General features: G+C 41.2%; 1 protein-coding gene across 6 annotated transcripts in view; it reads left to right on the forward strand.

Annotated features, from left to right (window-relative positions):
- The window catches only part of ITGB6 (integrin subunit beta 6), a 134,904-nt gene that overhangs the window by 43,239 nt on the left and 73,727 nt on the right, over positions 1–17,938 (forward strand). For 2 of the 6 annotated variants that reach the window (XM_077883412.1, XM_077883410.1), the window contains exons 2-8: positions 9,625–9,706; positions 10,189–10,241; positions 10,427–10,654; positions 10,762–10,837; positions 11,584–11,663; positions 14,824–15,028; positions 15,646–15,892. In XM_077883412.1, coding sequence (XP_077739538.1) covers positions 10,610–10,654; positions 10,762–10,837; positions 11,584–11,663; positions 14,824–15,028; positions 15,646–15,892 — 653 coding nt within the window. In that variant the 5' untranslated portion in view covers positions 9,625–9,706; positions 10,189–10,241; positions 10,427–10,609. The remainder of the gene's footprint in view (positions 1–9,624; positions 9,707–10,188; positions 10,242–10,426; positions 10,655–10,761; positions 10,838–11,583; positions 11,664–14,823; positions 15,029–15,645; positions 15,893–17,938) is intronic. The other 4 variants (XM_077883414.1, XM_077883413.1, XM_077883411.1 and 1 more) reach the window with 4 other exon arrangements.

The following is a 17,938-nucleotide window of genomic DNA, read 5'->3' on the forward strand; positions in this document are numbered from 1 at the left end:
CACCAATAGTGTAAGAGGGTTCCCCTTTCTCTGCATCCTCACCAACACCTGTTATTTTCTAACTTGTTAATTTTAGCCATTCTGACTGGGGTGAGGTGGTATCTCATTGTGGTTCTGATTTGTATTTCCCTGATGACCAGTGATATTGAGCATTTTTCCATGTGTCTGTTGGCCATTTGTATTTCTTCTTTGGAGAAATGTCCATTCATGTCTTCTTCCCGCTTCTTGATTGGATTATTTGCTCTCTGGGTGTTGAATTTGAGTTCTTTATAGATTTTGGACACTAGCCCTTTATCTGATATCTTCTCCCATTTTGTGGGTTGCCTTTTGGTTTTGTTGACTGTTTCCTTTGCTGTGCAAAAGCTTTTTATCTTGATGATGTCCCAATATTACTACTAAAGGATTTTCTTCTTTCTCCTTTTCCATTTCCTCTTTTAAAAGATTATTTTATTTTATTTATCTGAGAGAGAGCAGAAGTTGGGGGGAGGAAGAGGGAGAAGCAGACTCTCAGTTGAGATGAAGTCCAATGTGGGGCTCTATTTCAAAACCCTGGAATTGTACCAAAGGCAGCTGCTTAACCAACTGAGCCACTCAGGGGCCCTTCCTTTTCCAATTCTTGAGACATTACCAGGTTAATGACATTTTGAATACCTTGCTAGAGTGATTTATTGGTTAGTCTTGTCAATGGTTAGAGCATTTGATGATGCTCAATCCCTCTTCCTATTTGACTTTGCATAAACTTACTGGTAGGATTCAGTGAGTAGGTATCAGCAACAATCAGAAAAATCCATAAAATGGGAGGTGAAAGTAAATCCTCCATGGATCTCCTCAAGGAGATCCTTAAACATAATCCTTGGTGACCATTTCTCCCAGCTTTTTAGAAAATAAAAATCTTCTCTACTGTTGCAGCTGCATAAATTACATCTTCAAGGTCAAAAGAAGTCTGAAATGCTCTCACTTTGCAAGAAGTTTTAAAAATTAAGATATGCCCTTCTTACAGTGGCCTCACAAGGAATGTATTTTTAAAAACTCAGGGTAGATTCTTTTCCTATTGAAACTCACCCCAATTGTTTACCTGTGCAGCTAGAGAGGACTGTGGGACCGTGGGGATTTTCCAGGCTTTCTTTTGCTCCTCAAATGCCAGGTCGTGGGGAATTCAAGAACAGAGATGCCAGCTAATTGGATTTTCACCAGCTGAAGGAACGTTTACAATACAAGTGTGTAGACAGTCTCACCATGGAACACTTGCTTGCATAGTTCTGATCCTTCCTGTTCTACCAAAGAACACCTTCTGCACAGTTATGATTCCACATGACTCCACAGGTTATTAGAGCCAACTAGAACTGACTGTGACTCTTACTGGGGACAGACATTATCTGATATCTCTATGACATGTGGAGAAACCTATTGATGATGGTGGGGTTAGCAAGTAGAGACCTCCATTATTCTTGATGTCTTCCTTCAGCCCTTGATTTCTCTCCTTCCCTACATGAATCCCATTTGTAAATCCTGTGTATCGTGAAAGTATGTCCAGAATCTAATCACTTCTCCCTACATTCCTTGTCTGCACTTTCATCATCTCTGGCCTCAACTACTGAAGTAGCCTCTGATAGGTCTCCCTGCTTCCATCCTTGTCTGCTTACAGTGAACCTCTCAAAACATAAGCTATGTCATGTCCCACAAAACCCCATAAAAACTTCCCTCCTTTCTTAGAATACAAATCCAGAGTCCCGCCCATGGCCTACAAGGCTCACCTGACAAGCTCCCCACTGCCCTTTGCCCCTCTGGTCTGTCCCCTATTATCTCCTCGTGCTCACAAACTTTGTCCAACCCAATCTCACCAGCCACCGTGTCTGTTCCCAAGTACTGCTGCCCAGGATCTTATACTTGATCTTCCTCGGAGAGCCATGTGTCTCCTTCGTTTACTTCCCCAGGGTGTTGCCTCGTGCCATCTTATCAGAGACTTCTCTGGCCGGCCCACCTCAGTCATTTTCTGACCTCTTACCATTCTTCATTTTTCTTAGCGTGTATCACTGCTTGACATCTTTGTGGGTTTATTGTCCATCTCTCCCAGGAATGTAAGCTCCATAAGGGAGAGACTTTGTCAGTTTTAATCAATGCTGTATTTCCAGAACAGTGCTTGGAACACAGTAGGATCTAAATAGATATTTGCTGAATGAGTAAGTGAATGAATGAATGAATGAATGAATGAATCAGAGTCAATTTTTACCAGTAATGCCACTGCCCATTGCAGCCCCAGAAATAAGACATGGTGCTCATCAGAAAAAAATAGTTCCTTAAAACCATGGAATCCTAACCTCTGGTCAGACCATTTGAATTATCTTTTAAAAAGAAAAGAAAAACAAATGCTTAGCAGTTTTGCAAGCTGTGAATGAGCAAATCACTTTGCAGTCTGTGTGCTCACATGGACTTCTTGCCGTGACGTACCATTTCCTTCATAGATAGGAAAATAGGGCCACAAAGAGAGCTCTTGGGTCCAGTTAGGATAAACTCATATTCACCAATATTTTATGAAAAATCTTATCTTTGGGATTTTTCTACAAACTAAAATGCAGAAGGAGCTCAGTTCTTTTAGACTTCAAAATAATTTCCCAAATCTGAAGTGAATGAGTCTCTCAGGCAGGTCTAACAGACAAGATGTACATCAGACTTGGCCCATAAGAACTACCTTCCTTTAACTGCAAGGTTGGGTGGAGAGCGACTGTATCTGGAGGACCAAATATAGTCCTGAGTTAATCCTGAATCATTTCCTGGCTACAGGACATGCCTGTGACCGCCCTCTCCTGGACTCAATGCCAGGCTTGGCTCCTACAAGCGGTGTCACCTTCCCCCAAAGGGGCAGGCAACACGCTTTGTTTCATTTGTTTTTTAAGTGATTTGTACCAGACTTCAATCAGAGAAAGAATAAAAAAGGATTGTGTGATCCAGGACCACATTTCTGTCTCATTTTTGGCAGTGAATCATCCACAAGATGAACAACAAAATAAACCGAAAGGGAGACAGCTGGATACAGAGCTAGAGCTGGAACACAGAGTCTAGAGATTGAGAGGCAGACATGTCTAAAGCTCCTTGGAGAATTTCACTGCTTGCTGACAGCTGCTTGATGATTCTATGAACATCTTTTATCTATCGGGAGGCAGCTTGCCTGGGGATGCTAAGCTCAGGTTGGAGGGAGCATTCCGTCTCCAAGGCTCTGCTGCCTGAGCAGCTAGCTCTGTGACACTGGGCAGTGTACAGAGCTTCTCATGCCTCAGTCTCCTCACCTGGTAAATGGAAATAAAACAGTTCCTACTCAAAGGAGTATTAGGAGAATGAAATAAGGCAATAAAATAATGCCAAATGTTTAACTGTGCCTGGCAAATGGGAAGAGCTCAATGTAACAGTAACTACAGTAAACATGAACCCTGAGAGAAATCAGGGTGGAGTTGGCCACTAAAGGGATGAAGGCTCAGCCCACGTCCCACCTGTGCAGGTGTCTGGGAGTAGCTGAGGGCTGCAGGCAGCTCCAAATGAGGACGGGAAGCCAGATAACCATCAGGAAGCATTTCCTGTGAACTGCCTAAGGAGATGTCAAGAAGAATGGGACTAGAATTTCCAAGTCTTCCATAGTTTGTCCTGTTTTTTTTTCTTTCCTTCTCATTTTAACTAAATAGACACTTTCATGTCTAATTTATTTCCAATTCTGCATCCCGTTTCTTTTTTTTCTAAGAGTATTTATTTATTTGAGAGAGAGAGAGAGAGAGAGAGCACATACATGTGAGCGAGGGGAGGGGGAGGGGGGGAGGGAGAGAATCTCAAGCTGACTCCCCACTGAGCACTGAGCCTCACGACCTGAGCCAAAATCAAGAGTTGGACCCTTAACTAACTGAGCCACCCAGGAGTGCCCCTGCATTCCTTTTCTTAAAGGGGGCACCCCAAATCATATAATCTTTAGGCCTTTCACAACTAGATTCACCCCAGAATGATATAATTAATCTTCACCATAATCTTGAAAAGTGGATATTATCACCATCTCTTAGACTAGGAAGTGCTCAGAGATCAATGTTATCCTCAACAATGCAGTGGGGCTGCTATTTGAACCCAGGTCTCACTACATACAAAATATAAATTCTTCCCACTTTACCCAACTTCCTCCCATCACGAGCATCATGAAGACTTCAAAAAGGGAGCTCCAGACCCAAATCCATGTCCACACAGCATCGTTATTCACAATAGCCAAAAGGTACAAACAACTCAAATGGCCATGAACAGTTGAGCAAACAAAATGTGCTTTATCCACACAATGGAATATTATTTCTGAAAGAAAAATGAAATTCTAAAGCATGTGGGGAGCCTCATAAACATTATGCTAAATGAAGTAAGCTATACATAATAGGCTTTATGGTATAATTCTATTTATGGCAAGTTACCTCGAATAGTCAAATTCATAGAGATAGAAAGAATGAGTGGTGGTTGGCAGGGGCCAGAGGGACACAGGAAGTTATTGTTGAATGGGTACAAAGTTTCAATTTCGGGTGATAAAAATTCTGGAGGACAGTGGTGAAAGTCACACAACAATGTGACATACTTAATGCCAACAGTTTACACTTAAAACAGTTACAATGATAAATTTTATGTTATGTATATGTTACCACAATAGATAAAGTGAACTCCAGACTAGAATGTAGGGCCTAGGCCACAAAAACTTTCTCTAGCACTTAATATATTGTGAGCATTATTCACTTGGATGACAGGAGACTGGCCCATATCTTCTTTAAAAGAATTTTTTGGAAAGTCTTAAAGTATGGAGGTGTCATATTTGGAGTGGATACAAAGGTATCCGTACTTCCCAAATCCTACACATCCATAAGTCAGCCACAGGATGCTGCAAACGACCTCCCCTGCAGTATAGCACACACACAGCCACATCAGGGCCAGAGCCTAAGACAAAGCATCCATTTCCACTCTCTTCTTTTAGCTACTCACTATGAAACATTTTCTTAGAAAGACAAGGAAAAGAAAAAAAAAGAAAAGAAAAGAAAGACAACTAGAGGTAGACTTGTTATTGGTACTTGAAATAAAGCTGGTAACAGCAAGACCATCCCCCAAACCAGCAGTCTTCACTAGTTCCCCAGGGTTTGAATTGGATACCAGCCAGTTCTGATACTCAGGAGTGTTTTGAGGTGCCCTGGGGCTCGCCAGCTAACATTCTCTGATGTTGGTGAGTGGCTATGTCAGGAGAGATCCAAGCCAATTACAGTGAGTCAGATGGGTTCACATGGCTTCCTGAAGCCAGGGCTCTGCTGAAGACAGCCCGTTGCTAAATCTCAGAAGCAAAGGCTCGTTGAAGGACAGAGTGCAGGAGGGCTTCCCTGAGCTGTATTAGTCCACCGGCCCCCCAACTCAGACCCTTTGAGGAAGGTCAGACTCCTGGAGGGAGTCAGAGCTCCCAGGCTGGGGGGCGTGAGCAATCAGGACAGTATAATTCTATCTGTGAGTCTGACCAGCCTTTAAAAAAATGTACGTGGTATGATAGGACCTCGTGATCTTAAAGAATATAGACTCCCTTGACTTCCTACAAGTAATAGGAACTGGTTATAAGGATACACATTGCCCTAAAAGAGACAGGACTCTGGGAGACCCAGGAAGAGCCAGGCCTCAGAGAGATTCAATCTGGAAGGGCATTTGGGATCTGTAGCCTGGACCATGCTCCTTTCTTCTTGACAGAGTGAGTTTGCCAACTTGACTCTGGTGCCCTGTTCATGTGGCTCAGGGTCCCTTCTCTGCTACTTTGACTATGATACTCTCGATTCACCACCTCATCTGCTCATTATAGCTTTCTTCTGCCTTGGGCCTCTTCCTTCTTGAACCTCTCCATAGCTGCCAGTTTCCCCTGACGATCAATCCGCTCCTGACGCATCATGTTCCCTCCAACCTGGTGTACCTCCCTTCACAGGGGTACAGAGGATGGGTACTTTGCAGGAGGAGGTACCAGGCACCACATCTTCAGCAAGCAAGAATGTTTTCTCTATACCTTGCAGTCTGTTACAAATTTTTGGAGTGGTGCCAAGGTGAAAAGAGTGGATGGACGCTTTCTTGTAGCATTGTTTTGCTTGATATTTCCTCTTAAGTATTTTTTTCACCCTGCCTTTTAAGCTTTTCCTCAGCTGTCCTCATGACCCAAGCAAGGGACACCTTTTCCTTCTTCTAACTGCATTATGTAGTTTCCAGAAGCATTCATTGATTCACTCATCGATTTATTCAATATCTATGGAGTGCCTGCTTGTAGGAGGTGAACTTCTAGACAATAAAGACATAAAACTCATCCATTTACTTGATGAATATTAACTGACTACCTGCAAAGCACCAGGCTTATGCTGTTGGCTGGGATTATGAAGACAACTAAGACACAGTCCCTGCCTGATAGGTAGTAAGAATTCAATAAATACTGGTTGAATAAGCAAGTGCCTTAAAGGAGCTCCCAGCCTCATGGGCAAAAGAAGCAAGTATTAGGCAATTAAAAGCAGGATGAGAAGGGTTGTCCTGGAGAAAGTCTGCAGGAAGAGGCCTGGAGAGACCACGACATCCTCCTGTGGGCACTGGTCTCCTCGGAGAACTGGCGGTGAGCTGAGGTAGCCAGTGAGAGGAATGAGGTGAAGGCAGGGGCCTCCGTGCAGCACTTAGGGCACGAGAAAAGGCCTGGAAGTAGGGGAGGGCATGGACATCGAGGGGCTGCAATTGGAGACAGGATAAATAAAGCAGGCAATTATGATTTTAAGAACTGGGAGGGAGGTCTATACGTGCTATGGTCCAGGGTCCTCAATTTAAACATGGGGCGAACTGAGCATCTGGAATTCCTCTAGGACCTAGCTGCTGATGCCTGCACCCAGTTGGCAGAGGGACAAGAAGATGGTCCTGACCTGGTGTATACAGCTCCCACTCATACTCTGTTGGCAAGAGCTAGTCTTTGGAATTCCTTCAACTGCAAGACAGGCTGGGAGAGGTAGTCTGACTGTGTTCCCAGGAAGAAGAGATTTTCAGTGGCAGCTAGAACCTTAGAAGTTTCTAGGAAGTGGTCACATCCAGAGTCGTGCAGCCAGCCATCCTTGATCCCAGCTCATCCGAAGCACCTGACAGTGGTTTGCCAGAGAGGTCAGCTGACACACAGACAACTTGGTGACCACAGCCACACTGGTCAGTCCAGGGTACTTCAGGTACGTTAGGCAGTCTTGTGGCGGTGTAAGATCTTATCTTCCAAAATGGCACTTGACAATTGCATGTTCAGCCTATAGAAAAAAGTGAATTTCAAGCAGAAAGTTGTCAAGAACTGTGAAGGGCTTGAGATTTTCCTTGCAGGCTAACAAGTTAGCTCATCACAGATTCATGGATGCTGATAGATACAGGAGGAGCCTAGGTCAGAGATAAAGGATTCTGTAATTCACAGCAATAGCAGGCACCAGAGGGACAGCATTTTCTTCCACCAGTTCCCCAAGGTCTACTCCCACAAGGTGACACAAAGAGGAAGAGGTGACACCTGCGTATGTGACGTCCTGTGTTAGAAGAAAGGAGCCCCGGGTTTAGGGTAACTGAATCCCTTATAATGGGCAATAAGGATGCTGCTCCTGTTCTGGAAGGTGACATGATCTCTGTCTTGCAAAACTGTAAGTAATGTGTTCTTAGCCCTACAGACAGACCATATCTCTGCCTTCAAAGGCTGTTCACTTTACAAACCTCCTTGAAAAGAGAATCTAGAACAAAGGCAGTCGTATCTCTGCTTGCAAGATGTGCAGAAATGTGAGAGCTACTTGAAGAACTGTCTCCAGGGATCCCTGGGTGGCGCAGCGGTTTGGCGCCTGCCTTTGGCCCAGGGTGCGATCCTGGAGACCCGGGATCGAATCCCACATCGGGCTCCCGGTGCATGGAGCCTGCTTCTCCCTCCTCCTGTGTCTCTGCCTCTCTCTCTCTCTCTGTGTGTGTGTGTGACTATGATAAATAAATAAAAATTAAGAAAAAAAAGTTACTCTACTTTCAAAAAAAAAGGAACTGTCTCCAATAAAGAGGCTCATTTTCAGCCAGGAGTGTTCTTCAGACGGCAGCTTCCTCTACTGGACCCTCGTTGTCCTGACTTCTAGATATTGGCAGACCCCAGGGCTCGGTTGTCAGAGCTCCTCCTCCTTATCTACACTCCCTTCCTTGGAATCTCATTCAGCCTCTTATCTTTAAATCCATGTTGATGATCCCAAATTTACATTTGCACTTCCTCACTGCCCCTACTTCCAGACTCGGATATCATATTGCCTATGTGACATCTTCACTTAGTTATCTTCTAGAAGTCTTTAATCTTTTTTTTTTTTTTAAGATTTTATTTATTAATTCATGAGAGAAGCAGAGACATACGCAGAGGGAGTAGCAGGCTCTTCGTGGGAAGCCCAACGTGGGATCCCGGGATCACGACCTGAGCAGAAGGTAGATACTCAACCATTGAGCCACCCAGCCGTCCCATTTTAGACTTTAGACTTCTTCTAGAAGTCTAGAGCATAACATATTTTTGAGTCCCATTCTCCACATGAAAACTGAGCTTGCCCCAGGGTAACCCCTCTTAGGAGAGAGTATTATATATTCAGTTGCTCAAGCCAAAAATTTCTTTCTTCCATATCCACACCAATATTCCATAAGCCTATTCTGTTTTCAAATTACAACCTGTATCTGACCACTGCTATCCTTCTACATCACCAACATCCTAGTCTCAACCACCTCATCTGTCCTAGACAACTGCCATAAATTTCTAATCGGCCTCCCACCTTCTAATCTTGCCCCATACATTCTAACCTCCATGGCAGCCAGAGTATTTCTTTTAAAATGTAAATTAAATAATATTATTCTGCTGTCAACCTTCCAATGATATTCCAAACACATTTAGAATACAATTCGAGGTCAAGACTACATACGCTCTGACCTCTGCGGCTAAATCTGACCTCATATGCTACCCTTCCCCTCCCTCCTTGCTCACTGTCTTTGAAAATGCTGAGCATGAAGCTGGCTCCGGGCTTTTGCACTTTGTTGCCCAAGTCAGGGCTCTTTCAGATGTCAATTGAGCAGAGAACTCATCCCTGGCAATCCTAAGTAAAATAACACACCCTCTCTATCCCTCTTTCCTTTTACCTAGCTTTATCATTTTTCTTCACTTTTATTACCACCTGATTTTAAGCAGTAGCTTAGAATATATGCTTCATGAGTTAAGAATTTGGCTTTGTTCGCTGACATATCCTCTGCTTCTAGAACAATACCTGGCACAGCATAGATGCACAATAAGAATCGGTTGAATGAATGAATGAATGAATGAATGAATAACAGCTAATATGAGATACAAATATGGAGATGATATCAGGGGCACAGATATATTAGTGCCTCAATCTTTCGTCTTTAAGCTAAATCCACTGATTTCATACAACTGTATTTTTCTCCCAAAAGGCATATCTTTCAGCTCTTTAATAATTCTGGTTTCTCTCTCCAGGATTCTTTCCATGTTCTTTCATGTTCTTGTGTATGATGGAGTTCAAAATTGAACATAGCTTTCTGAGAAGAACCTGAGCAGTCTATAATTAGTTTTTCCTCTCTCCACAGGATTCGCATGCTTGTCTAGAAATACACCTTTAAAAGATAATCTCCCAGGACATATGCCCAGCCACAAAGAAGCCTGTCCAAGGTCAGAGAGTTTAGAGAGTAACAAAGCGAATATTTGATTCTTACCTGCTTTCAGGTTTTACAAATCCCCAAACACTCTCCTGAATACATTGAGAAAAATATATAATCAACCTCATGAATTTAGCCATAGATTGTATCTATTTTAAATTGGTGACTCTTCCTTTTAACAAGTAAGTACCTGCTGTGTGCCAGGCAGTGAGCTAGAGGCTGGGACAGGGAGAAGAGCCCTTGGTCCTTATCCAGAGGGATGCCGCACCCTAGGCACCACCGTGTCTGTTTCCATCGTTGTTGTTGTGAAATTATATAATCTGGCTCTAATTTCATTTTCATATGTTATATTTATTTCCAATATCACTTTTTAATTAAGAATTCTATACTCGCGGAAAAATACCTTTCACCCGGTTTGAAAGGCAAGGGAGCACAGTGTTTTGCTTTCCTTAGCCTGCCTTCTATTTTAATTATAAAATGATTTTTATTTTTCAGAGTTCATTTCAATTTTCTGCAAAGGATCTAACAATGGAATACAGAAATCTCAGGTATCTTCCTTTGGCTCATTTTTAAAACTCTCCTTACATATAACTTCTATGTTTGTATTTTATTTATCACCTTTACTGTTGCTATTAAATTAAAATTCTTTTAGGAACAACTTTAGATTATATTTCCATCCCTCTTTTGACATTTTACTGACCAATATTTTACTAAAGATATTAACTTTCTCTAGGGTGCAGAAAGACTAAGAGAACTTACACAAAAATTTCTACTGAATGAATATCCCCACCTTCTTGGTGATTGTACACCTGCCTTCCTTATAAGGAGAACAAGGAAGTAAATCATGTTGAAGTTGCTTTTAAACACAGCTTTCCTTCTTTACCTGTCCAGGTAGCCTGTTTTCATTTCAGTCTTAATGAAAACTTTTAAATTTACATCTCAAGTTTCTTTTCAAAGCAGTGTAAGTAGTCTTTAAAATTTTACACCTCAAGAAAGAAAGACTTTAACGATGTTCAGCTTTGGTCTTATAACGCTGAAGGTAATTCATTTTTTAATCTGTCTGCACAGCGAGAACTGAAACGAATGGGGATTGAACTGCTTTGCCTGTTCTTTCTATTTCTAGGAAGGAATGATCACGTACAAGGTAAGACCTAAGCTCTCCGATATATCGCTTTCATGGTATGCTTGACAAGCCTGTCATTTGGTTCAGAAACTAGATCTGAAGTCATTTTTTTATTTGATCTGTTCGATTGCTCTTTTGCCATTGACCGAACACTTTAACAAATTACAGGCAGAGGCAGGGCTGTTCCCACAGCAAATGCTCTAGGCTTCAGGTAAATAAATACAAAGGTTGCTTGGGCATCTTAATGAGGAGAATTAAACAGCTTTACTGCACAATAGGGCTCCTTAATACCTTAGTGACAACCATCTTGGTAACTTTTCTAGCTGTTCTATTGACAAGGTCTTCCACTCGTGAGAAAAAAGCTTGAGAAAGAAGAACTTATTTTAAAAATAAAAAAAATCATATGTTTCAGAGAGGAGCATTTTTTACTGGTTACTAGTTTTTAAAACTTAAAATGGGTGATAGTGAATGAGGATAATAAATATAATGAATGACCTTAAGTTTCTGAATGCTGAGATATTTTTATGTTTTAAGAAGAAAAAAAAAGAATGATCACTTTTGGATAAAAAGACACATGTTCCCAATGTGACAGATGTCAAATATGAACGTTTTAGTGAGTGGCTAACATTTTAAGGACTGATCTTTGAAAGTTAAAATCATCTCTGATGTTGCTTCGTTCAAGAACTTTAAGAACTGTATTTCTTTCTCGTAAATGAAATGCCTGAGAGTGTGCTGAACCCCTTGTGTCTTGCTGGGTTTAAACACAGGTGGCTGTGCCATGGGAGGTGCAGAAACCTGTGAAGACTGCTTACTCATTGGACCTCAGTGTGCCTGGTGTTCTCAGGAGGTAAACAGACAACCTCAATGTGTTTGTAGAAACTTCAGTTATGTGTATGTGTTGATTCCACCAGCAGTAGGTCTAATAGTGTCCTGCTCTCTGTGGGGAATAGGAGGGAAACACATTAAGAAAGGAAAAATATAAGCATTAGAGGGTCACAGTGTCATTCATGCGATTACTTCCAAAAACAACTAGCGGAGGTAAACGAATGTCAAATCATTGTGTAAAATACCTAACTCGGGATCCTTTATTTAACTTGATTCCTCCTCTTACATTAAAGTCACTTCTAACTGGTTACATGTCAAATGCCAAGGTTCTGAGTAATCAGAGATCATGGAGATGGTATTTTTTGAAGCTAAATATACATTGGACTTCAATATCACAGTTGTAGTCCATCTGGAAACCAGGACCCATTGGGAACCACTGTTAGGTTCTAAGAGAAGTCTTCTAGGTTTGGGGAAAAACTTTACTGTTCAGACAGTATCCAGTTCTTTTAAAAATTAAGCTTTCATGAGCTTGGTGACTCCGTCCATACTGATGACAAAGCCCCAAACAGACATTCCTTATCTGATCAAACTGAAAAGTATGCAAAAGCAATATAAAGGGGTGGGGGGCACTTGTAACAAGGAAGCCTGCGTGGCTGCCTCCTGTGACACTGTAAGGCAGTCTGTAAATGATTCCTGGTAAGCAAGAGCTGCCTTAACTCTTTCTGGATTTAAAAATGTTCTCTACTGAATCTCATAAAGAGTATCTGAACACAAACGAAAGCATGCAATGCCAAGTTCAGCAAAAACGGAATAGCAGGCTCAAAGGGGAATAAACCCGGGTACTTGGCTCAGGAAGAGGCTATAACTATTCAGACTCAGATTCCAGGTTGAATGTGTACCACGGAGGAAGGCCTCACACTTTTCACAAACCTAGCTTGCTCCCCACCTACTGCCCTGACTAATGGACCACACACACAAATGTGAAAGAATTATGCTTTTTTGGAGGTCACATATCAAAAGCAGTTTTGAGAATATACGAAGAGGGAAAAACTCATCTAATTTTTTATGTTGACTCCCTGAAGAAGACAGTATAGTTTCATGCCTAACAAATCAGTCTAACTACATGCCTACCTGTAAAATTCTTATTTAAATGTATTTTTTCTGGCATTCATTTAAGAGAGCTTCTTAGGTTACTAGTGATAGCTTTACTTGTGGAGGATACTTGTTAGCCAAGTCACTGTCAATTTTTTTTTTATCTCTGTCAATTAAAAAAATATTTTATTTATTTGAGAAAGAAAGAGCACGTGTATACACAAGTAGTGGGGAGTGGCAGAGGGAGAGGGAGAAGCAGACTCACTACTGAGCAGGGAGCCTGATGTGGGGTTCCATCCCAGGACTCCAGGATCATGACCTGAGCTGAAAGCAGACAATTAACTGACTGAGCCACCTGGGCACCCCACAAATCACCATCAATTATTAAGGCCAGATTATTCTAAATGTGCTCTAACAGTAGAAGTAGTTGAGGCAACTGAAGCAAAAATTACATTAGGCTTCTGTTTAGAGCAGATTAAAAAAATAGGTTCTATGGTTAACACACCTTTGATGCATTGGCCAACACTGGTTATAGGTGGTAGCAGCCACATTGTGCCGAGAAGCATCCTGAGGCCTTGTCAAGCCACTATTTGCCTTGGATGTATGGAGGGAAGTTATAGTGTTTGCTATACTTAGTCTAGGGCTTCAAATATGCACAGGTCTGACTGACAGATAATGAATTATATTATAAAAAATCAATTTCAGGGGTGCCTGGGTAGCTCAGTCAGTTGAGTATCTGATGTGTGATTTCAGCTCCAGTCATGATCTCATAGTGATGGGATCCAGCCCCGCACTGGGCTTTATGCTCAGCCAGGAGTCTGCTTGAGATTCTCTCTTCCTCTCTCCCTCTGCCCCTCCTCCTGCTCATGCTCTCTCTCTAAAATAAATAAATGAATCTTTAAAAAAAATCAATTTCAGAAGAAATGTAACTTTTCTAGTTGGGAAAACAGCTAGAGTGGCTTAGAATTCCAAGAGATTAGAAAAAACATTATGGGTATTGTTTGCCTTCTTTCTAAGCATGATAGTCAATGAACCTCAGCTTTGACTTTGCCTACAGGTAAAGGTAAGACGGGTCAACACTGCAGGGTTATAATGGCCACATCTCTGCCTGGAAATATTCATCTCATTGTCTGCTGTTATCAAGTGGATCAGAAAGGGCCTGAGAAACTCCTGAGTCATACACAGAATAGCAGTCTCTTATACCATGTTCTCTTTTGCTTCCCTTCCTCACTTCCAAATCTTGAAGAAAAATTCTAAAAGACCTTGAATCAGAACACTTTTAGACACTGAATTTAAAGTCCCCAAGAGTTCGACTTTAGTGAAGTAAGGCTACAGTAGAAGGATGCATCTATGAATTAAACCACAATGGAGAGCTAGATTGGGAGATGTCACAATCTTTTGCCCTATGAGACCCCACAAGAAAGGCTCTCTTTTGCACCAGAATTGGTAATAGACACGCTGAGAGCTAAGATAGTCCAGGAGCCTACAGGTCAACCCAGACAGATAAATTCATGGGATGATATTAACTCTAGAACCCAATTATTTCCAGGATCTGGTAATGGCATAGAAGAAGATTTTAAAAAGTGAATTTAAAAACAAAATAGCAACACCAACAAATGAAAGACTGTTAGACAAATTCAATTGGATATAATGTTTTTTAAGATTTTGTTTATTTATTTGAGAGAGAGAGAGAGAGGGAGAGCAGGTGAGACGGAGAGGGGGAGAAGGGAAAGGGAGAGGCAGGCTCCCCATCGAGCAGGGAGCCTGATGTGGGGCTCAATCCCAGGACCCTGAGATCATGACCTGAGCTGAAGGCACATGCTTAAGCAACTGAGCCATCCAGGTGCCCCTCAACTGGATATAATTAGAAGGAGAATCTCAATTTTACTGGCATAATTCTCTGGTTATTCTGCTAAAATTTGATTTTAGACCTACAATTAACATCAGGCACATGGGAATATGATATACTGAGTATCCCAAGATGTCTAACTAGTAAAACAAGCAAAAAAACTTTTTGTCTTATAAATAAATGGAGATTTGTTTTCTTTCACTCTCTCTCTCTCTCTCTCTCTCTCTTTTTTTTTTTATAGAATTTTACCCATCCATCTGGAGTTGGAGAAAGGTGTGATACCCCAGCAACTCTTTTAGCTAAAGGATGTCAACTAACTTTCATCGAAAACCCCGTCTCCCAAGTAGAAATACTTACAAATAAGCCTCTCAGTGTAGGCAGACAGAAAAATAGTTCTGACATTGTTCAGATTGCGCCTCAAAAGTTGACTCTTAAATTGAGACCAGGTATGTTATGACTTACACGAACACTGGCTCGTGTAGATAAATCTAATGCCATGTATGCTAATGCCATTATTAAGCTAATATATCTTGTACCATATTACATATCATTGATTATTATGACTCAGATTTCCCATTCTTGAGGAAATAGAGACTCGCTGGCCTAACACTTTTCTTCATTCACATCGGTCACTTGCACTCCAAATGCATTACTAAAATAAGCTTATCTAATAGTAAGCATTTGAATTACTCAGATGTTTTTAAGGCTTACCTCGCATTTCTTTAAGTGTTGTAATGTAGCTTTAAACTCCTCTTTATTTTCTTCTCTTTTGCTAAAACCACATACAAAAAATTCAGCTTATCTTCCATCTAAATGGATGCTAGTTCTCCCAAGGAGATATAAAATATCCTAACTTTTACCTCCTTCAGTAGCTCTAAACTCACTGCTGAAAGATTTTCCTGGGCTCACTCATTTGTAAACTTTACCAGAGAGTTTATGAAATCCCAAGTATCTTCAGTAAGCTCTTGCTGAAATGAATAGCCAGGTGGCCCAGTAATTGGCCACTCACAAATAAGTCTCAACGTGTTTTTATGGATTTGCTTTTCTCGCGGGGGCTTTACAGGCAGTGAACAGACTCTGCAAGTGCAAGTCCGCCAGACAGAGGATTACCCGGTGGACTTGTATTACCTCATGGACCTCTCGGCATCCATGGATGATGACCTCAATACAATCAAAGAGCTGGGCTCCCTGCTTTCCAAGGAGATGTCTAAATTAACCAGCAACTTTAGACTGGGCTTCGGCTCTTTTGTGGAAAAACCCGTCTCCCCTTTTGTGAAAACAACACCAGAAGAAATTGCCAACCCTTGCAGGTAAGTAAATGATTCTCTGGCATCTTTGAACACTGATTTTCTATAGAGATAGCCCTGCTCTGAGCTCCGCATTAGGCAGGAGCTAACTTCCTAGCATTTTCCTCCTGCCAGGTTGGATCTTCACAGCTCTTTCAGTTGCCTGGGCTCTTGGGAACCAAGGTGGACCTCATTGTAATACTTGGTTCTACTCTTGGGTCCTTGCAGCATCTCACATCTGTCTTCCTGTGTAGCATCTTTTTCAGGATGTGGCAAATTTGGCTTTGTGTTATGCAGACTAGGGAAGTGAGTCTTTCACTGTAGGTTCCAATGGCCTGTCTCCATCCACAGCCCCTCAGAGACCTTCTATGCCCAATGACCACCACTTCCTGAGGCTACTGGACAGTAGCTCACGCTTTCTCAGAGTGTCTGTCTCTACTATAATGATTTGTGCCAAAACAACAATTTGTGCATCTCCCTCTGACATACTTTGGGAAATGTGGATTTCTCTTATTGCTCAGAGACGGACTTTGCAGCCTTCACTCTATCCAATTCAGTAGGAAATTAAGCATTATGGACCCCATTAAAATCTACTATTATTAGCTATTAAAACCGTATACTATCCAGGTGATGGTCAAGAGCAAGTTGCTTTGTGATGACTCACCTGTATAGTGAATGTCATGTTCAGAATAAGTTATTCAATATCCTTCTATTAAAAAGAGCTACCATTTGTTCTGTGCCAGACCCTGTGCTAAAGATTTCACATACATGACCTCATTCAATCTTCATAATAACAGGTTTTTTCATACCTATACTCAGAGGAAGTAACAGAAGCTCTGCAAGGTTACTAATTTTCCCAAGGCCAAATAACTAATCAGTGATCTGTACCAAAATCTGAGTTTATCCAAAACCAAGCCCCTTACTACTATGAATCTAGTATATATGCAATGACTTTCCAAAAGTATATTGACTTTTAATACTCGTATATACCCAAGGCATCAATCTCTAAAGGACAAGCACCTTTATAATATTTAAAAACATCTCAATGTGATTCCCAACTAGAATCTGACACGATCCAAATCATTTGACCATGAAAGGAACTCATCACTGATTGTAACTGTTAGGAACTATGTTTGGTTGCAAGCATCAGAGATAGTGGCTTATAAGGGAGCATTTTTTTCTTTCTCACATGTAGGGGGTCTAGAGAAAGGCAGTTAATTCAGGGCTGGGTATGGCAACTCCACACATCAGGGATCTGGGCTTTTTCTGTTTTCTGTTCTACAATCATTGGCTCTTGGGTTTTATCTTCAAGGCCCAAGGAGTTTTCTGGGATGCTACTCATCACTTCTTCCTTCCAGGCAGGAAAGAAAGAGGAAAAGAGGGGTGGATCAATAAAGGGCACTTTCTCCCCACCTTTTATTTTGAGGTAAAATTGACATGTACCAAGATGCACACATCAGAAATGTTGTTTGATGAGTTTTGACAATTGAATATACCAACGTAATTACCACCTAAAATGTGATGTAGAACATTTCCATCACCTCAGAAAGTTCCTTCGTGCCATGTTATAGTCAGTTCTACTCCCCCAGACGTAACCACCTTCTGATTTCTGTAATTTAGATTGGTTTTGCCTATTCTTGGATTTATATAAATGACATAATATAGTATATACCTTTTGTTTCTGGCTTCTTTTGTTCAACATAATGTTTCTGAGATTCATCCATAAGTTTGTGTTTATCAGCAGTTTGTTCCCTTTTGCTTTAAGTAATAGTTCACTGTATGTATTTACCATATTTCATTTATTCATTCTTTCATTGATGGACATTTGGATTGTTTTCCATTTTTTGGCTATCATGAAGAATGCTGCTACGGTTACCTGCCTATAAATCTTTGCACGTGTGTATGTTTTTATTTCTCTTGGATAGATACCTAGAATTGGAATTGCTGAATTGTATAATAAGTGTCATTTTAATTTTTAAGAGAACTAGCAAAATATTATCCAAAGTAGATGTGCCATTTTACATTTCCATCAGCAATGTGCAAGGGTTCCAATCATTCTAAATCCTTGAT

This window comes from Canis aureus, chromosome 34, assembly GCF_053574225.1.
Source record: "Canis aureus isolate CA01 chromosome 34, VMU_Caureus_v.1.0, whole genome shotgun sequence".
NCBI classification, from domain to species: domain Eukaryota; kingdom Metazoa; phylum Chordata; class Mammalia; order Carnivora; family Canidae; genus Canis; species Canis aureus.